General features: G+C 48.0%; 1 protein-coding gene and 1 long non-coding RNA gene across 2 annotated transcripts in view; one reads left to right on the top strand and one right to left on the bottom strand.

Moving 5' to 3' along the window:
* Positions 1–7,302: 7,302 nt before the first annotated feature.
* On the bottom strand, positions 7,303–12,403 carry Gjb3 (gap junction protein beta 3). Its single transcript, NM_001281593.1, has 2 exons — positions 12,334–12,403; positions 7,303–8,795 (listed from the first exon to the last, which is right to left on the bottom strand). The coding sequence occupies exon 2, from the start codon at positions 8,759–8,761 to the stop codon at positions 7,949–7,951; it is 813 nt and encodes a 270-aa protein (NP_001268522.1). The 5' UTR covers positions 8,762–8,795; positions 12,334–12,403; the 3' UTR covers positions 7,303–7,948.
* The window catches only part of LOC106021912, a 342,914-nt gene continuing 325,295 nt past the window's right edge, over positions 10,141–27,759 (top strand). Inside the window, exon 1 of the long non-coding RNA XR_001197048.3 lies at positions 10,141–10,220. This is a non-coding gene — a long non-coding RNA (uncharacterized LOC106021912). The remainder of the gene's footprint in view (positions 10,221–27,759) is intronic.

Genomic DNA, 27,759 nt, shown 5'->3' with positions numbered 1-27,759 from the left:
GCTTAAACCAAACCATTCCTTGCATGGAGGTCTGGAAGCTGGACGTGGGAGATCAGGCACCGTGCAGCATGGCCAGGTTCTAGGTAAAGGACAGCTGACTTAAATAGTCACGTGACAGAAAGAGCCCCTCCCCTCTCTCCCCATTCTCAACAGTCTCCTGTGACCAGGCTGGCCTCAAACTCAATAAGTAGCAGAGGTTGACTTTGAACTTCTGGCCCTCTACCTCTTCCTACCGAGTGCTAGGATTATGGGAGTGTGCCACTCTACTCAGTTTTGGGGGGCGTGGAGACTGAGCCCAGGGCTTCATCCATGTTGGGCAAGCTCTTGACCAACTGGGTTACACCTCCAACTCTTCCTACACCTTTTCAATTCTGTTTGTTTTTTAAGAGAGTCTCACAACATGGACCAGACTGTCCTCCAACTGATGATCCTCCTGTCTCAGCCTCTCAAGTGCTGGCAGTGTAGGCGGGTGCCACCATGCTGGGCTTTTCCCGTCTCTTTTTATAAGAACACTAACTACACGTGACAGGGCTCTACCCTCATGACCCAAACATCTCCCAAAGGCCCACTACCTAATGCCCTCACACTGGGGGTGGGGAGGGTAACACAAATCCAGTCCATACATAGCACTAGGTTCTAGAGTGAGTGAAGACAAAAAGACCTCTAGCTCATCTGGGACTGTGGGGTGTGGTGACCATGTGTAGTAGACTCAGACTTGGAGATGGCTTGGAACCTCCTATTAAATTTAGTAATGAAGGAGGCCTGGTAGGGAGAAGTGCACTCTAAGGGGACATGAGTGCCACCTGGTGGCAGTAGTGATTGTCACTGGGGACTTAGCCGTGAATGGCAGCTAGATATAAGCTCCGGGTGGATCAGTGTGCAGAGTGGTTCAGAACATCTTTGTCCAAGGCTCGATGCACAGGGCTGGGCACAAACTCACCAGGCATCTTATATATTTCCTGCCTGGAAATACCATGACTGATTAGCCAGGACCAAAAGTCGTCTGCCACCATAAAAGTCACTTCCCCTACGCTGCCTATTACAGATCAGGCCATCATCAGCCCTGCTTTGTCCATGCTGCCCACTATGATATCTCTGGTCCCTTTGCTGCCACCTGGCCCCTGATACTTGGGGTCCCTGTTAAACCCATTGTATTTAATTCACCCAACCGAGCAGCAGTGCCCCCCACTCTAAGGTCTGGCACAAGGAAAAGGGCTCCAACAAAGCTCTTCAGATGTACTGGTGCCCCTCTCACCATTGTGCGTTTCACAGGATGAGTGAAGGGCGTGTCTTCTGGGCCTTTCCATGGTGCAGGATTATGTTTTACACAGATACCCACTCTAGCATTGCAATTTCTCTGAGCCTTAAAATCCCTTTATCAACACTAAATCAGGAATATCAGGCATCTCCAACTCCTTTTCAGTAGGTCATTTCTCGACAATTGCTTTATCCAACCATTTAAACAAGCTTTTGACACATTCTTAAATTGTGCATGCTTCCAACTTAAACCTAGACTCTCCACATGGAGGGTCCATATTGATAAACTCAGCCTGATCCAGTTTTATGCTCCTTCCACCATTATCACACACGCTTGAAATCCATTCCCACACACATTCTCTAGACTTCTGCTTGAATGAATTAGCAAACTCATTAAGCTCTCTATTAGCGTAGTGCAATTCCGCATAGGCTGCACTTTGTATCTCCCCTCTAGGGACTTGCTTAAGCTTTAGTCTGGTTGTAAGTCTAGAGGCAACAATAGGTGGGCCCTGACGGACATCAGTATTGTCTTGCCTGGCATCTCTTCAGAGAAAGTCACTGCCAGTTTAGCAGACCATGAAGGGTTAATCTCCTCAGTCAAAGGGGAAAGGCAGTATTTCAGGGGTAGGAGCATCTTCTGCTGAGGGTGGAGAGACTCCTTCCTCGGCTGAGAGAAACCCTTGGGGATCTGAGTGTTTAAGATCCTCAGCCTCAATAGTGTCCTCCCCCACATCTCCACTCCACATTTCACTACCCCATTCTGTACCAGCCAGTGCCCCCACTTGAGCATCCTCAGAGGTTGGGGCTTGACTTTTCTTTCTAGTTCAGCCAGTCTCAGAATGAAAGCTTTGGCTTGATTTTCCAAACCTTGAACTCGGTGGCTGCTGGAGAGGAGATGCTGGTCCAGGGCACACTTAGAAACCTTTAGACATTTATTCTCATCTGGAGCCGGTCAGTTTTGTCCCTAGGTTTGTTGCTTTTCATTGTATTTTGAGATGCTAGAAGTTGGTTAATTTTATCATGGAGCCCATTGCTTTCCTTTGTCAAGTTTTCCAGAGATGGTAGGAGTAACCAACCAGCTCCATCATTTTCCTTATCCTTCCACAAACTGTCAAGAGTTTTATATACTTTGCTTCTCACAACTTGTGAGTCAGGATAATCAAATGCATTTGCATCTTTAAGTTTGTAAAAATAGTTCACGCTATGGGCTTCCAGTACTCTCTGAGCTTCCAGGAGAGGCTTCAGTAACTATTAACTGTAGGTGTTGGCAAATTGGAAAGTTATTCCAGATACTTTAAAAAATCATCCTTATTATCTGTTGCTATAGAACTACTTTGGTACCAAAGTCTGGATTAGTCAGGGTTCTCTAGAGGAACAGAAATTATAGAATGAATCTATCTATACATAGAAAGGGGATTCATTAGAATGGCTTACTGGCTGTGGTCCTGCTAACCCAACAATGGCTGTCCTTCAACAGAAGGTCTAACGATTCAGTCCACAAGGTTGGGTATCTCAGTGGGTCTCTGGTGCACATCCAAATTCTGAAGAAGTTGCCAGCAAGAGCCAGGGAAGCAGGCAAAGGATGTCCCTTCTGCTGTGGACTTGGCTTGCATCCTGGAGAAATGTGACCAGGGCCAAAAAACTCAGCCCATACTGAGCCCTCCCTTGGCCCCCTCCTGGAAGAGTTGATGTTTTCTGGTTGCTGTGACTTCTGTGCCACCCTTTGCCAGAATCTGGCACCACCTAGGAAAATGCTGGAGGGTTAGAAAGGAAGCTCAGTTGGTAGAGCGCCTGCCTAGGGCCTTAGTCACTGTACCATTGCTGTGACAAAACACCATGACCAAGGCAGTTTATAAAAGAAAGCATCTGATTGGGGGCTTGCTTACAGTTTTAGTGGGTTAGTCCATGACCGTCATGGTGGCAGGCAGAGAGGCATGGCATGAGCTGGAACTCACATCTGATCCCAAAGTTGCAGATGGAGAAAGAGAGAGAGACTGGACCTGGCTTTTGAAACCTCAAAGCACACCTCCCCCAACAGGCCACACCTCCGAATCCTTCCCAAACAGTCCACTGACTGGGAACCAAATAATCACATATATGAGCCTGTGAGGGCCATTCTCATTCAAACCACCACACCCAACACGCACAAAGATCTCGGTTTGATCCTCAGCATTTCATAAAAACAGGTGTGATGATTGATGCCCTCAGGGAATGGAGGCAGGAGGATCAGGAGTTCAAAGTCATTCTCAGCAACATGGCAAATTCAAGACTACCCTGGGTGACATGAAGCTACCACTATCTGGGGACCCAGCCTCCAGCAGCACAGGACTTTGTAGAAATCCATGGAGTTGGTGAGGCCAGACTTTTCTATCTGAGGGGACTAGGGGAAAAGGCACTTGCAAACTCTCTTGATGATTTCTTTCTTTATTATCTCTCTCTCTCTCTCTCTCTCTCTCTCTCTCTCTCTCTCTCTCTCATCCCTCCCTCCCTCATCCCTCCCTCCCTCCCTCCCTCTCTTCTCATGTTTTTTCACAGCTTTTATACTCCAATGGAATCTTCCAGGCAGGACAAAGGTCAAAACGGTTGCATTTCATTTTTCAAGTAAACGAGTATAGACAAAAACATTTTTTTAATCTTCCTCACATGATTAAACATTTCATGTATTACAGGTGAAAAACAAATTATCCCAAGAACCCACATACATTCATACCTAAGCAACTTGTTATAGATTAACCATGTGGGCAAGCAAGGTGTTCTTGTCAGGTCTTTTACTGGCAGGCTGCATTTTGTAGTTACCAAGAAAGGGCCAATTACTTTATTACTTATCTTGAAAGGTAATCTTATAAGGAATCTTAAAGGAATCATAAACCTAAACTTGTATATGTGAAAAAGGATCAGTCAGCTGTACTTTAAATCTTTAGGGTACATATCCATTTATTAGTAGTTTTTTTTTATATCAGGAGATTAAGGGCAGAAATGGGCATAAGGAATTAATCATCACCTTTGGTTGTCAAGCAAACCTAGCAAGGAGAGTATGTCAGTCAGTAATAATTGGGCTGCTTTGTTCTTGTTCCTGACCTTAAAGAGTTCTGCATTCAACTATGTGCCCTTCTAAAACTTTAGATTGTTTTCTTGGGCTTTTCACCTCAAAGTTATTTAACAAAAACATCTTAGTCTAACTTTGTTGTTTTCAAAGCTTTGTTTCAGCTGTGATGCATTCTGAGACCTGTGAATATATCTCCTGACATTATGGTTAAAAGAATGTAAACTAGCTGAGCTACTGGGACTCATTTGTTAATCCTTAACTTGAGCTACAATCCATGAAGCTCCTTAGGTGAAATTCACAGACCCTGAATGTGAAACATATCCTTGTATTTATCTTCATTCATCAAAATTGTGTATAGGCTATCATTATTATCAATTTAGACAGTACAGCTTAGGGAGGTGTCATTTTTTTTCACATATACGCAGAAGGTATGTCTTTATAAAACCCTCCCCTCAAGGCTTAGGGACCCATGCAGAAATGGAGAGGAAGTGCTGGATGACTCCCAAGGAAACGGTGTCATCCAGACACAGCAGGGGTGACACACACAAGAACTCACAGAGATCCTGACAGTATGCCCAAGGCTTTCACAGGGCCAAAATCCCAGCGCTCGGAAGGGGGAGTGGCCATTCCTAGCCAAGTCTCCTCTCTCTCTCTTTCTCCCCCCCGTGTGTGTGTGTGTGTGTGTGTGTGTGTGTGTGTGTGTGTGTGTGTGTGTGTATGTGTTAAGGTAGTGGGGCATGGCTGGAGAGAGGTGACTCAGTGGTTAAGAGTACTTGCTGCTCTTGCAGAAGACCTGGGTTTGGTTCCCAGCACCCACGTCAGGAGGCTCACAGCCATGCATCCGTAACTCCAGCTCCAGGGAATCTGATCCCTTTTTCTGGACTCCATGGGCACCTGCGCTCATATGAACAAACATACCCCACACAGACATATATACAGTTGATCAAAATTTTTTTAAAAATTAAAGAAAAAAGGGCAATCCTAAAATCTGTAGTAGCTAACAGCTAGAGAACTTTGTAACTGCCCAGTCCCAGCTGAGTCCTACCTGGATAGAGCCCAGTCACCAGGGACCCTCCCAGGCACAGTCACACCTAGGCATTTCCTGGCCCCAGCAGCACTAATGTCCCCTTTGATCTCTGGAGCAGTCATCCCAGAGTGAACTGTTCCAAGTGCTGAGCTGAGCCCTTTTGTCCCCCAGAGCTGCTCTCCACCCCACCCTGCACTGGGAGACTCACCTGCAGCCACAGACTTCAGCAGGCCCCCTCGTGCTCCGCCTTCTGGTCTGTTCAGTGAGCCACTGGCAGGTGGACAGGAGGCAGGAAAGAGTAGTTGTGGGGGTGGGGATTATTGGCTCTACTCTGGTGGTGAAATGCATCTTCTAGTTCCTGTTAGCACATTGGTACTAACCCCACCCCCACCCCAGTCCATAGGTACGCAGTAGTTATTTTTTCATGCGACTTTCCAAACCGCCACAAAGCAGCCTGAGGAGGAAAAGGTTCACATTGTCTCAGTTGGAGGGTGCAATCTGTTAAGGCAGAGAAGATATGGCAGCAGGACCGTGAGGACTCTTGGCCACTACAGCCAGGAAGCGCAGCTTACTTTGTGCTTTTTATTCAGCCTGGGACCTCGGTCTCTGAGGTGCTGCACACTATTAGCCCAACCCAGACAGCCCCTCACAGTCACAGCCAGAGGCTGGCCTCCTATCTCCTGGGTGGTTCTATGCCCCGCCTAGTCTACCATCAATGTGAGCCATCACGGTCACCACAGTATCCCTTGCTTTGCCTCAGCCATACAATCGTGAAAACAATAGGAACCTCTCCCGGCCCCCACCCCTCCACCCCTCAGCACCACCTCACTGTGAGGCCAAGGTTGGCTTTGAACCCATGTCCTTCAGTCTTCTCCCTCCAAGTGCTGCGATCACAGGCATGTACTACCATAGAACTACCATCATCCTTCACTTTGTTTATGCTTTTTCCCTTGGGACCTTGGCTGACACAGGCTCTATTGTGTTGACGATAAGGCAGAGGTTCTTAAAGTTTAATCGAAGTGCAGTGTGGTGAAAGTGTATTGTAAAATGATGAGGCAGTGATTTAATTTGCGGGGGAGGGGGGAGTTCAGGGAATGACCAGCCTAGCCCAGAGCCCGTTAAACCGGGCTGACTCACCCACCCCTTACCAGCCAGAGAGCAAAGGTGAGCCACAGCCTGCTGTGTGTTTGCGAGGTTCCCTGACCTCTCTTTGCCCTTGCTGGCTGTCAGCCCACCGGCTCTTGAGTTTCTGGCTCTTGGCTTTGGTTTTTATGGTCACTATTTGTTCCTGAACGTTAGTCTATGCTTGCACAAGGCTCTCCTTCATGTTCTGGCCTGGTTTGGGACGTTGGTTCCCTTCAACTGCAGGCCACGATTGCATTTGGAGCGGGGCTGTGATGCAGAGTCTGCAGGACGGGCACCTTGGGCTTAGGTCCACTTAGGTTGTTCCATCATCTTTCTTAGGGCAGTGTGGAGAAGTTTGGGGGACAATGAACAGAGCTGAATGAGTTGCGGGGTGAGGCTGGGATGTGAGCAGTCTCTAGTGTGGTTATGTGCTTACTCTACTATGAGTGTACATGAGCGAGAGTATGAGTAGCAGGCATCGTGTGAACACAGGGTGGGGATGTGGGCTGAGTGATAGAGAAGGGAATGTGATTTGTCTGTAATGAGAGTGACTGCTGTTGTGTGTGCTCAGATCAGTCTAACTTAGGAAGGCTGGAGGCGCCCTCTGGTGGCCACACCTTGAATCCCAATGTGTGCATTCTCGGGTCCTCCTCAGGATCCCTGGCAAAAGCTGCCAACAGCTATTCCAGGCTTCAGCCTAGGCCACACTCCCAAACCTGGCTTCGTCCTCAAGTTCTAGGGCTCTTTTCTTTCCCAGGGGCGTCCTCTGATTTCAGGGAGCTGTGGGTGGAAGCTGGGGAGAATGGAGCAAAGAACCAAATTGTATAAAAACACAGCTTTATTGCTTTAAAGGAAACTGACTTGGATGTATTCCCATTCCATGCATGCCCCCAAGGTCCTGGCTACAGGGTGCAGCGGGCTGAGCACCCTGGGGGGGGGAGAGGAAGAAGAGTATTGCTGCCTGAAGGTGGAGGTTGGGGAAGGGCATCCAGAGAACCCCCAGGTGTCCCAAACAGCAGCTGACATGACAAGGCCTGCTACACACATTTGTTCTTTGTCCTCCAGAACATTCCACTTAGGAACCGGAGCAGCTCCTCATGGGGGAGTAAAAGCTCCCTCTGGCTGGCTGTCCCCAGTCCAAGGCCAGCACCTCTACAGTTTGTTGTTGTTGCTATCTCTTCTGGAGACCCCCGTTTCTCTCTCCTACTGTGCATTTCTGAGAGGGTGCCCGGCATGACAGTCCTCTGGGGTAGGTAGAAGCCCTGTTTACCAGCTTAGCTAAGCAGACCCTTGCATGCATGCACTTAATTTGCTAATCTAAATACCTTTCTGAAGCTGGGTTTGCCATGTTACCTATATACCAGGTAGCCAGCACAGAGCCCAGCACCCACAAATATCTGCTTTAAACATAATTGGCTAGCTTAGTGAATTCAAAGTGGGGGTCCCAGCACCCCTCCACCTGCAGCACCTCCCTGCCTCACTCCTCCTCCTGTTCAAATGGGGGTCAGGTTGGGTGCTGAGGCCTGCGGCTTGGCATCAACTGGGTCTGGTTCCAGGTCCCCACTCTCCAGAAGCTTGTGGTGACAGCGGCAGGTGGAGGCTCGGCTGGAGGACTTCGGGGAGCTGCTGCTCTTTGTAGACTTGACCCTGCTCAGGCCTCGCATAATCCTGTGGAAGATGAGGTAGCAGATCTCACAGATGGTGAGAATAATGCAGACAGCGGAGGCACCTACCATGAAGTAGGTAAAGACTTTCTTCTCGGTGGGTCGAGCGATGTAGCAATCCACGGTGTTGGGGCAGGGCACCACACTGGCACACTGTACCAGACGCGGCATGGTGAAGCCATGCCAGAGCCTGTGCAGGGCATACAGGAAGACCAATTCAATGATGAGCTTGAAGATAAGGCTGAGCAGGTAAGTCCACCACAGGCCACCGTGCTTCTTGCCAGGATGGCTGTATAGCTTAGCACACTGGTCCCCGTGCTTCAGGCGATGCTTCCGTTCCCGCTCCTCTCGGTAGGCTACGTGTAGGATGACCAACATAGAGGGACACGTGACGAAGATGAGCTGCAGGGCCCAGAGGCGGATGTTGGAGATAGGGAAGAAGTGGTCATAGCACACGTTGGTACAGCCGGGCTGCCTGGTGTTACAGTCAAAATCTTTCTGCTCATCACCCCACACACGCTCGGCCGCCACCACATACACCAGCACCCGGAAGACGAACACTACGGACAGCCAGATGCGCCCGAATGCTGTGGAGTACTGGTTCACGCCGCTCAATAGGTCCTGGAGCTTCTTCCAGTCCATGGTGCCTGCTTGTGGCTTGGGGGACTGTGCCCACCTGAGGAAACATGGAGAAAACCGTTATGCTAATGATTCATCCGATGGCTATTTATAGAATTAAAAAGGGTTTTTTTTTTGGTTTATGGATATATGCGTCATTGTTCATGTATGTGTACGCGGCGCAGAGTCCTGAAGAGGGTGAGGGACCCTCCGCAGCTGGCTTAATAGGACCTTGTAAGCCACCAGACTATGTGGGTGCCGGGAATGAACTTTGGTCCTTTAATAGATCTTTAAACTGCTCAGTCATCAATCCAGCCCTGCCTTTTCTTTTCTTTTTATAAAGAAAAAAACAAACCAAGCCAGGTACAGTGGTGCATGCCTTTAACCTCAGCACTCAGGAGGAAGAGGCAGGTGGATTTCTGTGAATTGGAAGCTAGCCTGGTCTACATAGTGAGTTCCAAGACAACCAGAGCTATATCATGAGACCTTGTCTTAAAAAGAAATTTTATTATGCAGCTCAGGCTCAACCATCTCCCCACCTCCTCTTCTTTTTTTTTTTTAATGCAAAACAAGTTTCACAATGTAGCCTAGGCTGGGGCCTGGAGCTAGTGACTCTGCCTCCTGAGTGCTGGGGTTAAAGGTGTACACCTCCATGCCCCCACTTACTGAGCTGTGTGTTTGGGTGGACTGGGTTAGTCATCACAAGGATCCTAAGAGGTGAGGACTCTTCCCAAGCTGTAGATAAGACACTGAGGCTCATCTGGAATATGCAACCCACCCAAAGTCAAACTATAGTGCATTGCAGACAGTGACTCTTTACTGTGAAACACACACACACACTCACACACAACACACACACACACTCACACACACACACACACACAAGCCAATTACTGAACATTCAGGATCTCATTTCACCCTTTGTAAGGGTACCCTGGTTTGGCTCCTGCTCTGCTCCCAACTTAGGGATAGAGAAGCTGATAATCAAATGACAGTGACTACAAAGTCCATAGGGTGCAGACTACGTGCTTTGTTAAATGCTGGTGACTCTTTACAGCAGGGTACAGGTAGGCCATGACTTTGCATGAGGGGGATTAGACTTAGGCCCATGCCCTTCCATGGCTTTCTGGATGTCCACCTCAGTCCGTTTTTTTCCCCTTTCACTTTTTAGACAGCATTTCAGGTTGGCTTTGAACCCTCTGTGTAGCCAAGGATAACTTTGAAATTCTAAACCTCCATCCAATGCTTCCCGAGTGCTGGTTTTGCAGGAGTGTAACACCATGTCCAGTTTTATGTGGTACTGAGGATCGAACCCTGGGTCTTGGGCATGCTAGGCAAGTACTGAGCTACATCCTGAGCTCCAAGCCACAATTTTGAAAACTGTTCTCCTATTGATGTCTCAACAGCATCCTGTGAACTTGGCATTGCGAACCTATTCTACAAAGAGGAGACTGAAGCTGGAAGAGGAGGAGAAAAAGACCTGGTAACGTTTTTCTTTTTCTTTAAATTTTATTTCAGATGTCTGAGCCTTGCCAGCATGTATACCTATGCACCATATGGGTGCCTGGTGCTGATAGAGGCAGGAATAGGGCATCAGATCCCCTGGAACTGTAGTTATAGACAGTTGTGAGCTGCCACATGGGTGCCAGGATCAAACCCAGGTGTTTTGGAAGAACAGCCAGTGCTCTTAAATGTTCAGCCATCTTCCCATTTCCAACACCTGTTACTGTTCCACAGCCAGTGGTAGTGAGGGCAGGAAGGTTTGCATCAGGTGGGAGATGCATAGGGGTTTGGATCTGCTTCCTGGGATAGCACTCATTTCAGATGATATGTAGAGACAGCAGGACCTGGGGGTTCTAGCCACCCCTAGGTTTGCTGTTGGCCATGGCCTCATAGGGCTGAAGGGCCAGGCCAGCTCATCTTCCTCCCAGTTCTGGGTGACTCAGAGGGTGTAGACAGGTGGATTTGCTGAGTGTGCCTGGGATTGGCATGCTGATAGGGGTGTGAGTGTTATCCGCCTCTCCCTAAGCCCACGTGGACCTGGTGCACACGAGAGTGCTTTCGAGGCTGGGACGACTGCAGGACCACCGCCTTGGCCCAAGCAATCATTGCCCATACCCTTGCCTTTGAGCTACTCTTTGCACACTGCAGCCCATTGAATCACAATTGATTACATTCCCTCCTTCTTAAAACTCTTCACTAGTTCCCTACAGCCCTGTCACACCAACACACACATACACACACACACACACACACACACACACACACACACACACACACACACACACACACACCTTGCCGCTCTCTGCTCCGACCTTGCCTTGGTTCCTCCTGCCTGGAACGCTCTTCCTCTAGAGCCATAAGTGGACCCTACTCATTACTGAGGCATCCCTGCTCCGACAATATCCCCTTAGGTCTCCTTTCAAATTACTTCAGGTCTGAACCTGCCCGTCAGTCCACTCCCGCTGCCTCTGCTTTGCCACTGTCCTGTTGACTCAGCCCCGATTTGAAATTTAAGTCTTGATCATTTTTTGTTTGTTTGTTTTTGTTCTCATTTATCATCTGTCCAATTAGCATGCCTACTTGACTCGCTGGCTGCTTCAAGCTTGGTATTGCTCAGCATACAGAAGGCACTCAATTCATGCTGAATGTGTGAGGCGAGGGAGGGCTGGCCAGGACTGCTGAGGAGCTGGTTTCCTCAGCATTGCTGCCTTCCACAGGGCCTGTCTTTTGAGAATCTTAGCTCTGGACAAGATGGGGTGACTGGGAAGCCCTAGTCCATGAAGACCCTCACAGGTTTGCTCCCAGAACTTTCTAAGCCCTAGCCTCTATGGGGGGTCATGAATTAGCACCCGGATCTTGGCACTGCCACTTAACTAGCTGGGGGACATCTGAGAATTCTGTAAAGTTGCTAACCCTGTTCCTTATCTCCTATCTTGGGTTGCAAGAGACCTTGAGAGTTCCCTCCCCAGCCTGCTCTTCCTGGGAGTGCTCAGGGAGAGTGAGCGGGAGGAGAGGGGTTCCTAGTACTGGTACCCTCCAAGGTTGCAGCAGCCCCTTCTAGGGCTCCTCATTCTTGGTGCAGGCTGCCTAGTCCCTCCTAAGACACACCCTGAGACAGACTCATTTGCAAAGAATTTCCCGCCTAGCCGCCTAGCTCGTGCTGGGGACTGGTGGATGAGGTTCTGGACCCACCATTGCCCCCCAACTCCAGCTGCCAGAACAATCTAGGTGCAGGACCTAGCCTCTCCCCTCACTGTATCTGGTCACAAAGGCAGAACTCCCCCTTGAGTCCCGGGCCCCTAGTTTCCTTCCATTCCAGGCAGCTTGGGAAACTTGCAGAACTGGGACAGGGGCGTTCTTCTGGGAGCCTTCCAGTGGTCAGAACCAGCACCGGGTCCAGAATGCTAGTGTGTGTGTGTGTGTTGAGCAGGCAGAATTGGGTTAAGGTGCCTCTCCACCACCCTTCTGCAGCACTCCACCCCCAGCCTGGCCGCGTGGGCAGGCTCCAGTCCAGCCCACCAGAGGATCTCCACAGAGAGGGGCACTCAGCCGCCCAGGTTTGTCACCGCCCCTTCCCGGTACTTGGTACTTACGGTCAGCTGTGCCGCCACCTTGGGTGGCCCCTTGTGTCCAAGACTCACAGCAGAAGAGGAATGAGATCGGAGCCAAGCCCAGCTTTGTGGCCTCAGTGAGGCTCCTGGTTAGCACAGCCAGAGGCAGCGTGGAGGAGGGGCGGTCGGGGGCGGAGCCTGGAGTCGCCTCAGGGGTACGAGTTCTAATCCCAAAGCATCTGCATGGACCCGGGAGCCCCAGGCTGCTTCGCAGAGGCTCTGCCTGCGAATGGAGGCATTGATGGCCACTGGTAGGGCTGTTGCAAAAGCTGCAATAACTTTAGGGCGTGAAACACCTTGCAAACTGTTAAGTGCCGTGGCAGGAGGGATGGCAATAAATGACTCGCCCACAGCTGGTTACCACGGATACCTGGCCTGCGCCCTGCCTGGATCACAGGTCTCAACACTGCGTTGGGACACTGCGGGCGGGCGGGCAGGCGGGCGGGGCGGGGGGGGGAGGAGCGGGGGTGGTGCGGGGAGGGTGGTGCTCCAGCCCCGCTTGCCTCCTTGATGACAATCTCCAGGACCCAGGTCTATCTTCTTTGTGACAGTCCTGCTGCGGGGCTCACACTCTGTGCTGGCAGCCGGAAGGTACACAACCCGGAAAAGAAATTTCAGGGGAAAGGGTGGTGCTTGGAGCCATTTCATAGTACCCAGTCTGTTCAAGGGTGTGTGGAGCAAGGGTGTGAGGCAGAGCTTGTGAAGGGTGGAAGCCTGTGATCGAGGGACTCCTAAACTGGGCGCTGGGAACCAGGAATGCTTAGTCTTGTTTGTGTTCCAGGACTGGGATCCCGAAAGCCCCTAAGCGCCCCAGGAATGGAAACTCAGTGTTTCCCTGGGGATCCCCAGATCTTAGTCACAACCCTGCCTGAGGTTTCACTGTCTAGACAGAGATGACTGTTGCCGGACCCTGGTGACTATTCATCCCACTTGCCAAGAGTGTATCCATTGGTGCCTCTTCTAATCTACAAAAGGCTCCCATTGTTAGGAGGATCCGTTACCGTGTCCTCCTATTACCCAGAGGGATTCCTATGCTCCTGAGCTGTGTGCTCTTGGACCAAAGCTGCTTGCCCTATGTGCTGTGTATCATATTTATAGCATACAAATGAAATATCTCTGGTGATTTCTGCACTTAAAGGAGACAATGGAGTGATGTGCTCCAGAGACCTCAGTGAAGCGGGCTTTGCATGAGTCTGTCTTCTACTTGCTGTGGCACAGCCCTTGTCAGCGTGTGGCTGGGCAGTGCTGGGGCTTGTGGGGGACCCTGCCCCTGCTACCCGCTGCTTATCACCTATTCCTCTCCTGCCTGTCAGAGGGAAACTCCTGTCCACGTGTCTTCACCTCCAGCTCACCCTTCAAGCCATCAGAACATTTCTGTCCCTGCTGTGTCACTAGAAAAGGCTTGTCAAGGGCACTTCGATCTTCTTCAGGCCAAATCCCACAATCATAAATCCTTGACCTTGTGAAGTAGCTGCCACAGTGGGGTCACGCCTTTCTTCTCAGAGCATCCTCCCCCCACTTCCTTGACATCCTCTCAGTTTCCTGGTCCCTGGGATGCCTTCCATCAGGTCTCTACTGTGGGTGCTCTGGGCCGGGCCCATCACCTGTCACCCCAGGTGAGCACACCCAGTCCTAGGGCCCCACCACCCATTTACTGACATGCTCACATGCTCGTCCATGGCTGGCACTAACAAGCATCAGATTGTGCAACCAGTGCTTCCCACACTGGCTAATAGGTTCTGGTTTTCCTTCAAGAATAACCTGTGCACAGCCAACTATAGAGACGCCTTCCTATGACCCATGGAGGAGTGCTGTGTGCTTTGATCTGTTCCTCTCTGTAGACAGAGTGTTCTTTTTTTTTTTTTTTTTTTTGGTTTTTCGAGACAGGGTTTCTCTGTGGCTTTGGAGGCTGTCCTAGAACTAGCTCTTGTAGACCAGGCTGGTCTCGAACTCACAAAGATCCGCCTGTCTCTGCCTCCCGAGTGCTGGGATTAAAGGCGTGCACCACCAATGCCCGGCGACAGAGTGTTCTTTTGCTGCTTTGTTTGTTTGTTTGTTTTTCTAGACAGGGTTTGTCTGTGTAGCTTTGGAGGCTGTCCCGGAACTAGCTCTTGTAGACCAGGCTGGTCTTGAACTCACAGAGATCTGCCTGCCTTTGCCTCCCGAATGCTGGGATTAAAGTCTTGCACCACCGCCGCCATCACCACCACCCAGCTTTCTTTTGCTGTTTTAAAGAGATGAATCGTGTTTATACTATCTAAGTTGCACACTGGCAGAAATTAAGGCTGCTTCCAGCCCTTCCTTTCAGGGCTAGGCATGTGTGGTACAGTTGGCAGAGCACTTCCTGCCTCCTCCTTCTGTCTCCTCCCTTCCTCCCTCCTCTTTCTTTTTCCTCCTCACCTGTCCCTTCCCTTTCTTGCTCCTTCCATTGCAACAAATCTCCTTGAACAAATATTATTTGACCCTTCTTCTTCTTCTTCTTCTTCTTCTTCTTCTTCTTCTTCTTCTTCTTCTTCTTCTTCTTCTTCTTCTTCTTCTTCTTCTTCTTCTTCTTCTTCTTCCTCTTCCTCTTCTTCTTCTTGTGTGTGTGTACGTACAAGTGTAGGAAAGTATATGCCCGCTCCTGAGTCTAGGCCAGAGGACAATCTTGAGTGTGAGCCCTCAATGTCTACCTTCTTTGAGACAAGGTCGACTGTTCACTGCTTTGTAACCAGGCCACTGGCCCTGAGCTTCCAGGGAGTTCCCTGCTTCCAGCCCTCATCTCACTGAAGGAATGCTGGGATTACAGATGCTGCAAACTGTTGTCTGACTGTGTGTGGGCCCAGAGGATCTGAACCAGGCTCTTGTGATTGCCCTGCAAGTGCCTTCTATACTGAGCGTGTCCTCAGCCCTAGCCCGTTTAAAATGGTGTCTATATTCCTGGAAGTGGAGCTTTTGGGTTAAAGTGATAGCTGTTTAATGTGTTGATAGATATTGCTAATTCCCCTCCATTGGTCAGTATTAACCATGACATGTCACAGTTTCTTTTCCCCAGTCCTTGCCATGAGAGAGCATTACCAGCTTTTATGATTGTTGCTACTATGTCTCTTTTGTGTTTCTCTTAAGAGACCTAGTCTTTGAAAGTGTTTGAAGAATCATTTTGTTGATGGGTTTTCTCCTTGAAAACTTTCCTTTGCCTTAGTCCATTTCCTACAGGCAACTGCTTTTCATTAGTTACTTCTTGGGGATTCTTCACATAGTAAGGAAATAATGTGTCTGTGATACAAATAAAATTTCTTCTGTCTGAAAATTGTGCTTTGACTTTGTATATGCACTTTTAAATTAAAAATAGTTTATGTGATATATTTTGATCATGTTATGTCCCCTCCCCAACTCCTCTTAGATCTTCCCCGTCTCCCTACCCACTCAACTCTATATGCTTTCTTTTTCTGTCTTTCAAAAACAACCCCCCAAAACCCAAAACAACAAGCCCCTATAAAAACACAAAAATGAAAATCAAGACAAATAAGAAAAAGACCAATAAAACAAAAAATGCCAACACAAAACAAAATGAAACAAAAATCAGATGTATGTATTGTTTTTTATGGATTCTGGGTTTGGTCATGATTAGAAATACTTTTGTATCTGGCCCAGCTCCTCAAGTTAGGGACCTGATGATATAAATCAGATCACGTTGCTCTCTGTTAAAGTCTCCCAGTGACTGTCATTAGCTTGAGACAGCCTAGCCCGAGATTGGCTTCTAAGGCCACAAATAAGCAGCTGCTTGGTCTCCTGTCCCTTTGATCATGCCTCTTCAGTTACACTGTTGGGACCCTCTGGTGTAGAGATCCCTCAGACAAGCCATGTTCACACTGATCTCTGGCTTTCCCACTCACTGCTCATGCCTCTACACAGGACATGTTTCTCCTCTTTATTTGAGAGTCTCCCTTCTCTAGAGTGTCCTTGCTCACCCCCTTCCTCAGCCGTCACTCTTTAAGGAGGAAGCCCCTGGACCATATCGCTGCCACATCTCCAGACCCTTGGTTACTGTTTGTAAATGACAGGCTTGGGGCACAGAGATTATATCTGCACACTGTGAGTGTGTGTGCGTGGGGGCGTGCATGTGTGCACGCATACATAACACTGGGTAGCTGTGTTTTGGGTGTAGCGTGGGCTGCTTATGAAGGTAGGTTTTTGTTTGTTTTGTTTGAGACAGGGTCGCACTCAGTAGTTCAGGCTGGACTCTTAACTCCGTGGTAGTCCTCCTGTTTCAGTCTCCAGCTCTGGGGGTGCCACCACACCTAGCTGTGTGAGTGAGTTTTGCTGCATATCAAGGTGTGGGATTGTGGAGATGGTGATGTGGTCTGGAGTTTGTGTGGCCCCTGTGGCTGCATGAGGTGGCTGTGTAGGATCCTATCTGTGGGGCAGCAAGTTCTCCTCTGGTAACCAGGCATTTTTGCCACATAGATTCTGTCATTCTGACCCCACTAAGGCTACCTCTTTCTCTTGACACCTGAGAGACCCCCAAAGCTAGCTTTGCCTCTTCTAGAGTGAGCTAGGAGAGTTCATTCCCGTGGAGAAACTCTTGAGGACATCGAGATCTTGCTACTCCACCCTACATTTTCTGCTTCTTGAGTTTGGGTACTGTGTGGGAGGCCATCTAGGCCATCCTCCTGCCTCAGGGCAAGTCTGGGTTGCGCCAGAGCTTGGCAGCCACCTTCTGCCACCCCCATTCCCCTCAGGCCCTTCACCTGGCATCTGGGGGTGGCAGGCCCAAAGCCACTGGTCTGATTCTGGCCCAGGCCCTGCCTGGCCCTACTCCCAAGCAACTCCCTCTGTCTAGAGCTGTGTCTGAGCCGTGCCAGGCTTTCCTTCCCAGGCTGGGGCTGCTCTGGTGGTGGCATGTTCTCAGAGATTTTTCTCATCCCTTGAATGGAGGGGTGGGGTGGGAGAAGGCACTGGGGAGGGTTCTTCTGAGGATGGGACTCTCCAGCTGTGTTTGAGCTGGCTTGGGGCTACAGCCAGGCCTGAGGTCACGCCCCTGGACCCAGCTGGAGTTCTGCATTGCTTTTGAGACACTCAGAGTTGCTTAGACCTTTTGCACACATCTCTTTCCAGTAGAGTGAATGCCTGTCTTCTTTGATTTGCTGCCAGGATTCGGCCACTGTATATAAACATCTCTGCCCTGCCCCCCAAATCTCCAGGAGCTGGCTCTACCTCCTCTCATCACTCACTCTCTCTCTCTCTCTCTCTCTCTCTCTCTCTCTCTCTCTCTCTCTCTTTTAAAGAAAGGTCTCACCATGTAGCCGTGGCTGGTCTGAAATTTACCATGTAGAACAGGCTATCCTCGCACTCATAGAGATCTGCCTGCCTCTGCCTCCTGTGTGTTGGGTTAAAGACATGCGCTGCTATACCAGGCCCAAATCTTTACTTCCTTTTGCTTGTTTGTTTTGTGACAGAATCTCCTCATGTAGCCCAGATTGACCTTAAACTCCAGAGGTTCCTTTCTCTGCTCCCCAAACATTGATATTACAGGTGTGTGCCACCATACCCCATAACCTCTGATAATTTATTGACTATTCTCCATTGCAACACACATAGTATTTCTACAACTTCAATCCCCCGTGTGTGTGTGTGTGTGTGTGTGTGTGTGTGTGTGTCTGTGTGTGTGTGTGTGTAGTATGTGCTCATGAGTGCAGACACCCATAGAGACCAGAAGAGGGCATTAGATCCCCTGGAGCTGGAGTTACATATGTCTCTGAGATACCTGATATGGGTGTTGGGACTCAAACTCTAGTTCTGTGCAAGAGCAGCGAGTACTCTTTAACTACAAAGCCATCTCTCTTGGCTCTCACTAGTTTTATTTTTTAATTAGATTTATTTATTTGTATTGTGTATGTATATGAGTGCATGTGCTACTGTGTGCATGAGAAGGTCAGAGGACAGCTTGGGAGAATCACTTCTCTCCTTCCATCATGTAGGTCCCAGGGTTCAGACTCAGGAGGTTGGGCTTGGTTGCAAGCACTCTTACCTACTGAGCCATTTCATTGGCCTTCCAGCTTAAGATAAGTGCCATTGAGATGCCTCAGTGGGTAAAGATGCTAGATACCCAAGCCTGGCAATCTGATTCTAGTTCCAGAAGCCCCAGTTAAAGGTGGAAGGAGAAAACTTACTTCACCAACTGTCCTCAAACTTCTGTTTGGGACAGGCTCCAAAGGTACAGAGAAACCTTGTCTCAAACAATAAAAACAAAAAAACAAACAAACCAAGGCCAAAAAGTGCCCCAAAACCTTCTATTTGTGCTCTGTATTGTACACACACACACACACACACACACACACACACACACACACACTAAAAAGAACACGCGTGGTTGATTATAATTCTTTGAGGATTTGCTTAATTCTTTTCGCCCTCTTATGGAAAAATTCTTGTGGGTGTGATGGCTCATGTCTTAGCATATGGGTAATCAAGGCTGGAGAGCAGCCTGGGTTACATGGTGAGTTCCAGGAAAACCTGGATTACAGTTAGACTCTATCTCAAAAGATAAAATAAAACGATATAACACAATATAATACATTAAGATTAAAACAAAGAAAATTGCCTTATTCTCTCTTACAATTATTTTAGTCAGGCTTTTGTTTCCATATTATACCCAAACAGTTTTTGGTCAGGTCCCTATACTAAACACTATGGCTAGGATTCCCTCCCTGCAGCACTGAGGGAAGTTGACATCTCTCTCCTTGAAACACCACACTCACTTGCCTCTGGGATGTCACACTTCTCTGACTTTCACTTTCTAGTCTGGACTCTCTCAGCTTCCTTTGTGGTCCCCCAGCTGTCCCTGAGGCATTGGGATGCCTTGCCTTCAGTCCCCAGGCTCCTTATCTTCTCTGCCCTCCCACTTGCTCGGTGAAACCATCCAGCATCAAGGATTAAAATATGAACATTAGGGCCGAGGAGACAGCTCAGTAGGTAAGCTGCTTGCTCTACAAGTGTGAGGACCAGAGTTTGATTCCAGAACTCATGGAAGAAAGATGGGTGTGGGGCCGGTAAGATGGGTCAGTGGCGAAAGCATAAGCTTGACAGCCCGAGTTCAGCCTCAAGAAGCTATGTCAAAGCATGGTGGTGTAACTCTAAAACTCGCACGGCAAGATGGGAGGTGAAGACAGCAGAATCACCCAGAAGGGTAAGGCCAGTTCACCTGTAGGGCTCAGTGCATCAGGGACAGGAGCCGTTGCCTCAGCAGGCGGAGGGAGACTCCCGAAAGCTGTCCCCTGACTTCCACATGTGGACCATGACACACAGGTGCCTTCGCTCACATACTCTCACTCTCTCACACACAGAGGGTAATGACGATGGTGATGGCTGTGATGATGGCCATAACAAAGGCCAGATGGGTTGGGTTGTACTCTCAGCTTTGTGGTGCATCCCTGGGGCTTGCTGTCTGGCCAGCCAGCTTAGTTAAGTTAGTGAGTTTCAGGACAGCGAGAGACCTGTCTCAAAACATAAGGTGGCCAGTGTCCTGAGGAGTGACACCCAAGGTTGACCTCTGGCCTCCACATGTGTGTGCGTGCCCACCCACATGCTCACACGCAAACTAGGAAGTGTGGTGGCTGGTGTCTGTTTCCCAGCGTCTTGGATGTGGAGGCAGGAGGATTTAGATCTTAAACCCAGCCTGGGCAATATACAAGGCTTCATGCTAAGGTCAGAGTAAAAACAACAAACATAGGTTGACAACTTCTGAATTCTTCCCCCAACCCAGACTATTTCTTGAACCTCGTGCCCATGTTGTTAGTTAGCTAGCTATTTCCTATGGATGCTTAGAAATCTCAAACTCACTATCCCAAGTTAAGCTCTTCTTTCTCTCTCTCCTCCCTCCCTTCCTCCCTTCCTTCCTTCCTTCCTTCCTTCCTTCCTTCCTTCCTGCCTGCCTGCCTGCCTGCCTGCCTGCCTTTTTCTTTTTCTTTCTTCTTTTTTTCTGAACTCTGAGACAGGGTTTCACTGTGTAGCTCTTGCTGTCCAGTGTCTTAAATTCACAGAGATCCGCATGTCTGTCTTCCAAGTACTGGGATTAAAGGTATACGCCACTACATCTGGCTCAGCCATTTACTTATTAAGATTGCCAGACTTAGAACAAAAACAAAAACAAAGCAAAACAGACAAAAAACCAAGCCATCGAACTAAATATGAATTTCAGATGGGGCACAGAACATGCTTGCATTAAAAAGCTGTATAGTGTTGGAGGCTGGGGAGGGAGGGGGCTTAACAGGTAAGGGCACATGCTCTTCAAGGCTGGTCTTGGTACAGCTGTTTTGAATAGGGCACTGGAATGTTCTGATGTAGCCTTGAAACGATCCCTTTGTAAAATGATGCAAGCACACGATAGACACGTCACCTCAATCCTACATGCGTCCCCAGTCATTCTTAATCCCCGGCCATCCACATCAGGCATAGCTCAAGACTGGCTGTTTTCAACACAGCCAAATCTTCCTTTGCTGCTTCTGGGTCTGAGCTCCCTGCAGGACACACGTGTGGGAACATTCAGAGGCAGCTCCAGGGGTGGGTTGAGTCTCTGGGTGGGAAAATGGAGAATTGGAACCCTCCTGTGGTACTGGTGGAAATAGAAAATGGTGTAGTGTTTGTGGAAGACAGTTTGGCAGCGCCTCCAAAGATAAACAGGCTTCCCACATGATCCAACAAATCCACTCCTAGGTATTTGCCCCAGAGGATGGAGCCCAGGGATGCAAACCAACCCTTGTATGGGAATCTCCACAGCAATGATGCTCATGATAGCCAAACAGTGAACTCGACTCAAATGTATACCAATGGGTGAATGAGTAAAGAAACAAAATTTGGTATAAACAGTCAATGGATTGTTTTTTTAAACTGGATCTCATTGTGTAACCCAGGCTGATCTGGAACAGAGGGAAAATGTCTTGCCCCAGCCTCTTGAGGATTACAGGTTTGAGCAACCATGCTAATTTACAATGAAATTTTATCCAACAGTGCAAAGAAAACAGGGTTGGTTTTTTTGGGGGGGGGTTGAGACAGGGTTTCTCTGTATTGTTTTGGAGGTTGTCCTGGAACTCGCTCTGTAGATCAGGCTGGCCTCGAACTCACAGAGATCCACCTGCCTCTGCCTCCCGAGTGCTGGGATTAAAGGCGTGTGGCACTATTGCCTGGCTGGTAACAGGGTTTTGGTATGGGCTACAGTGTGGATGAATCTTGAAGGCATTGTTTGAGACTTAGTCCCTAAGTCAAATGGACCTGTCAAAGGACACATATTGTATGGTCCTACTTTTATGAAATGTCAAGTGTAGGCAAACCTGTAGACATAGGAACTAGATTAGAGGTGACAAATGAATGGGCTGAGGGGTGAATGGGATTTAGTGCTTAATGGGTACAGAGTTTCTGTTAGGTGTGATGAAAATTTTCTGGAGTTAATTAGTGGTGATGGCTGCACAGCATTGGGAATGTAATTAATGGAACTACACGATGTACCTAAAATAGTCAAGAAGACAGTTTTTATATTATGCATATTCTATCAAAATGAAACAAAATGTAGAAGATGGAAATATGGTTTTGAGAGTCAAGTGTCCTGATGAAAGTCAAGGAAATCAAGCTCACAGAGAGGACAGCATTACCCAGGGACCAGGGACAGAGCACGGAGCCTTTCCCTGATCAGGGGGAGCCTGTGGAGATTCAGAGTAAGTGGTAGAGCTGGATGAGTGAGGTCACAGGTAGAAGTCTGGGTACTGATGTGTGTGTGTGTGTGTGTGTGTGTGTGTGTGTGTGTGTGTCTGTGTGTATGTGTGGTCTTTTATGTGCATAAAGAGGCCACATGAAGATGTCTGTCAGTTGTCCTGCTCTATTGGTCTCTTCCTTAGTCCCTTGAGATAGTGTTTCTTCTCTACCTGGAGCTAGGCTGGTGGCCAGCAAGCCCCAGGGATTCATCAAGCCCTGGGGTTATAACTGCATCCTTGGCTACACCTATTTTTAATAATAAAAGGATTCTATTTTATTTTAAATATGTGTGTATCTGTGGGTGGGCTTGAACACTTGAATGCAGTCTGTAGAGGCCAGAGGTGATGGATTCCTCTGCAGCTGGAGTAACAGGTGGTTATGGGAGTCCCAACAGGGGTGCTGGGAACTGAACTCAGATCTTCAGGAAGACCAGCTTATGGTCTTAGCCACTGAGCCATCTCTCCAGGGCCCATGCCTGTTTTTTTTTTAAGTATTGTTTTTATTAATAATTTTGTTCTTTAAAAATTTTATGTGTACTTCTATACATAAACATACATACATGTATGTAATATATTCTCACCATTATCACCTCATAGCTTCTCCTATCTCCCTCCTACCCTTTCCAGTCCCTCCTTCTTCCTTACAAATCTCTTTTCCATATTCATCTATTTTGTGTCCCCCAGAGTCTGATTAGGGCCATCTGTGTGCCCTTGGGTTTGGAACTATTCCTTAGACCTGGAGGGGTCTTTAGTGGGTGTACAACTAGATGCCATGTCTCCCCTTCTCCTAAACAGATCAGTGGGGCCTATAGATCAATAGATCAACAGTAAGAGGTAGTGCTCTGTGGGTGTCTTCCTGGACATGACTGACTGTTGAGTGGGCCTGATTTGTGTAGGTCAAGGTCTGGTAGGCATGGCTATTGTGAGTTCATCATTGTTGTCATAGCCAGATCATGCTGTTTTCTTCCTGTTTTCCCGCTCTTACATTCTCTATGCTCTCTCTTCTGTAGAGCTCACTGAGCCTTAAGGGGATGCTTTAAATGTTTTGCTTAGGGCGGAGCCCTCAACCATCCCTCATTCTCAGCATCTTGCGCAGTCATGGGTTACTGCTCTCACCACCACTCACTGAAAAGAGAAACTTCTTGAGCGAAGCTGAGAGCAGCCTTTGTTGTGGGCACAATCATGGATATTTAGAAGATGGTCTGATATTATGGCAATTTAGGCTAGGAAGAAATGGTAGGTTCCTTCCTAGGGCCTAAGACCTTTTTAGTCATAGATTTTTGGCTGAGTTTACAGTAGTAGGCATTGATTTCTATTTGTGGAGTGGGCCTCAAATCCAGTCGTGGAAGTGGCTGGTTACTCCTACAGCACTCACTGGGTTGTTGCACCAGTGGGCACCTCTTGCTTGGCATGTGGGTGTGTCTCATGGGGTTTCACAGCTTTGCTACATCATTGGTGCCTTTATTCCCCAACATCCCACAGGAGCACTTCCTGGCTCTGTGAAAGCCGGTCAGTACTGGAGGCTTCCAGCTCAGCTCCAGTTTGATTTCTCTGAGTCTTTCACCTTACATATCTTCAGAAATAGGCCTTATCAAAATAAGAAATAAACTGGTACTCTAGTGGCAACCAAGAGCCTGTTTTGTTTTTGGAGGCTTCAGGATTCTTTCTGACCAACAACTCCTATGGAAATATCCCACATCATACCTGGGTTTATGTGGGCCCTGGGGCCCTAAAACTCAAGCAAGCTGTCTTACTTAATGAGCCATCTCCCCAACTCTGCTTTTTGTCACAATGTCTTATGTATCCCAGGTTGTCCTTGAACTCAATATGTAATTGAGAGTGATCTTAAACCCCTATTTTTTCTGCCTCCATCTTCTCCTAAGTCCAAAACTATGCTGGATTTTCTTGGTGGTGAGGATTGAACTCAGGGCTCTGTGCTTGTGAGGAAAATACTCTTAATCACAAACAACAGATACAACTTAGATGTGTTTTGCATGAAGGAGAATTTATAGGTTTGTTGGAGCACAGGGAGGGCAGGGTACCTTGAGGTTCACAGTGGTAGCTGAGTCAGGTGTGGAGAGTGTCTTGGATCTCTCTTCTGCTTGCTACTGGCCTCTGCTCCTCTACGACTCTTGGCACTCACCTCTCTTGTTCCCCAGGAGATTTTGCATGAGGCTTTTCAATACAGTAGCTTTTCTGCCATCTCCCCAAGTCTTGCCATTACATGCTTTTCGTAGACACCATTGAAAACATGACCGAAATCCGATTGACTTCATCTGATGACAAGGAGCCAGGATGTGTGACTAGCTGTGACCTTTAGAGCCCCAGTTTAAAGGGACAGGAACAGGACTTGGTGGATAGAACAATGAGAGAACCCATGGCATGAACAAGAATTTCCAGAAGAAAGGCCATGTATTCTTAAATGCTCCACCATGCAAGACAGGGCCTGCAGAGCTTCCACTGGGCTGAGTGACAATAGTAGGTGAAACTGGCATTGGTAGGGCGGCAGACAGACATGATAGAGTGGAGACAGATCACAGGTAGTAGGTGAGAGAGTGGGAGGCAAGGAAAGAGTTGTGAAAGCCAGGAAATGTGGGGAGGTAGCTACAGAGGACATGGGGTCAGGGAAGGGCCTGTCTATTGTATTTTTTTGAGGTGGGAAAGATTGGAGAACACTTGAATGGGCAGAGAGAGGTAGGAGATCAAAGAGTCCAGAGAAAGGACCCAGAGCACTGTTGGGGAGCTTGGACAATTAGAAGGTGTATGCCCAACCCAAAAGGGGGAGGATGTGCTTAGGGGAAGGAGGGAGGAAGGCAGGGGTGGTCTGTAGGCTTGGAGGTAGTTGCAAGAAGGGTTTCTACTTCTGAAAAACAGGATGCAAATACATGGAATGGGATAGAAAATTTGAGAGTGCAGAAACTAAGAGGGCTGCTACCATGGCCAACAACCAGAGATCAAGGTGGGCTTAAGGGCAGCGATCCACAAAGGCCTCCCTCCTACTATGAGGGTTGCACAGCTGGCATAGGGGTTGTGATGGGTACGCCTGGAGTTCTGCCTAAGTAGGAGGGGCAGAAGAACAGTGGGTATATTAGTGGGGCAGCAATTCTTTGTGGTGATCACCTTAGTGAGAATTTATTATCCTCTTACTGTATGTGCGGTGTGGGGTGGGTGCTGCCTTGCGAGGGTCTGCCATTCTAGGGGGATGATGGGCATCAGTTGACAAGTCCCATGTGAGACGAGGGTGATGTTGATGATGCTTGGAGCTCCGGCCTAGACAGGACACAGAAAGAAGAAGACAGAGGAGGTCTGGAGTCTGAGGGAGCTCAAGGTACCCATGAGGCTGGGAGGATGAGGGATAAGCTACAAGGGTAGCTGTCATCCCAGCTGGTACCTGTCTCCCCATTTCTCCCTTTTCCCATGCCATAGTTAACCTGTCTCTGGCCTAAGTCTGAGCTCCGTGGGGCTCCAGATCCCATTCTCCCGGGCTCGCTATAGGCTCCTGACCTTCCTCTACAGGAGTCTTTTAATGGCGATTCAATTATTCTTGTCTTTCCCACACAAACGAAACTTTCCCCGACCTCTCCATTTCCTTGACACTTCATTCCCATGACCCCTCATTCTTTTCCTAGCCTGGCGGCCACCATTCCCCAGCTCATAGCTCATGCTGCACGTTTCTATTTTCTTGGCTCTCACTACACCAGGGCCTGATTCTGGCATCTCACATCTGTGGATGACACTCCGCCTCTGTCTCAGTGGCCATCCTGTGACTCCATAGTGCTCGTTTTAGTCTTAATTCAGCCCACAGCTATCTGCTTTCAGACTAATTCCTCTTATGTTTCCTGTGTCCTCTCTTCCTCCTCAGTGATATCATCTTCCCTTGACTGATGACCCTCACCTGGTTTTCCTGCATTATTTTTGGCTCAGGAGCCACCTCGAGCATCTTCTCATACCTCCCCTCAGTCTTTGTACCTCAAGTCACCATTTACCACTGAGGCCCAGAGGAACCATCTTTCCTATGCCCAGTGAGATGACCCTGTAAACAAACTGAGGCTAACCTGAATATATGAACTTCTGGTGTGAGTGCAATGAAAATGTATTTTGTTAATTGAGTTTGCTATACATTTAATTTTGTATTTTACATTTGTTATATTATTATCATCATCATCATTATTTGTGTGTGTGTGTGTGTGTGTGTGTGTGAAGGTATATGTGACACTGTGCATGTGTGGAAGTCAGAGGGTCGTTCTCTCCTTCTACTGTGTGTGTCCTGGAGATCAAATTCAAGTAGTCAGAACCAGCAGTTGGTCCCCTTTTACCCACCTAGCCATCTTACTGGCTCATGCTATATATTTTAAAAACCATATATTGTATAAGATACATTAACAGGTATTCTTTTTTCTCTTTATATAGATCTATCTAAAAGATACTATTTTTATTTTTTATGTGTGTGAGTATTTTACCTGCATGTTTGTAGGTTTTACCTGCATGCCACAAAGGCCAGAAGAGAGTGCCACATCTCATGGAACTGGAGTTACAGATAGTTGTAAGTTGACATGTGGATGGTGGGAATTGAACCTGGCCATTTGCAAGAGTAGCCAGTGCCCTTAACTTCTGAGCCATTTTCACTTGTATTTTATAAATAAATTTTAGTTAAACTGTTACATTTTGAACACTTGGGGCAATCTGATTAGGGCTTTTGTCACCATCAAAAATTTATTTAGAGTGTGTACATGTTTGTGTGGGTGCCTATGCATGTGCTGGGCACATGCATGTGTGTGGAAGCCAGAGGTCAACTTTGGGTATCTACCTTTTTGTTTCTTTGAGACAGGTTCTCTTTGTTGGTCTGGAGCTTACCTAGTTGGCTGGCCACCGTGTGCCTGGGTCCGCCTGCCTTCACTTCTCCAGCACTAGGATTATAATCGTGCACCGCTTTGCCCAGCCTTTTTACGTGGGTTGTGGGGACTGAATTCAGGACCTCAGGCTCCTGTGCAAGCACTTTCCTGACTATCTCCTCTACACTACAAAACTTTTGTTCAAGTTGTCTGTGACATAGTCATTAAAAACAAACAAACAAAAAGCCAAACCTTTGGGTCAGTCTCACCAAGTAGCACAGGCTAGAGTGAACTGCATCCTCGTGCCTCAGGCTCAGAGATTCTGGGATTGCAAGGGTTAACCACTGCACTCAACAACTCAGTCATTTTTGAATTGGTATAAGTGGCTTGAATTTTTATTCTTTGTTACAAAGCCCTAATTGTATAATTTAAGGAAAAAATATCCAGTGTGTGTCCTATTTATGACAGAAACACTTCCTTTGTTTTCAGAATACTTTTTTTTTTAAAAAATAAAATGATTTGCCTACAAAGACAATTATAAGGTCCTACCCTCAGCATTAATGGTTAAATCTGTGCTAAATGTCTTTGCCTCCAATTTTTTTTCCTTCTGAATTTGTCAAGTGACCTCCATGAGATTCCAAATGCCATTGATTGAGGTTATTTTAGGCCAATGAGTTTCACCCCAAAATAGTTTGTTGTTAAAAATGCAGTAATTGAGAGCATGGCCCATAATGCAGGAACTTTTTATAAAGACTTCGTTATAACAAACCCCTTCCTATGGATGAGCAGCTGTGGAGCAAAGCCTTGTTTTACGTTTAGCCAGTTTTGAAGATACCTCCCAGATCTCCATC

Source organism: Mesocricetus auratus, unplaced genomic scaffold, assembly GCF_017639785.1.
Source record: "Mesocricetus auratus isolate SY011 unplaced genomic scaffold, BCM_Maur_2.0 Super-Scaffold_100014, whole genome shotgun sequence".
In the NCBI taxonomy this organism is placed as follows: Eukaryota; Metazoa; Chordata; class Mammalia; order Rodentia; family Cricetidae; genus Mesocricetus; species Mesocricetus auratus.
This window is presented reverse-complemented; position numbering and strand designations above follow the sequence as displayed.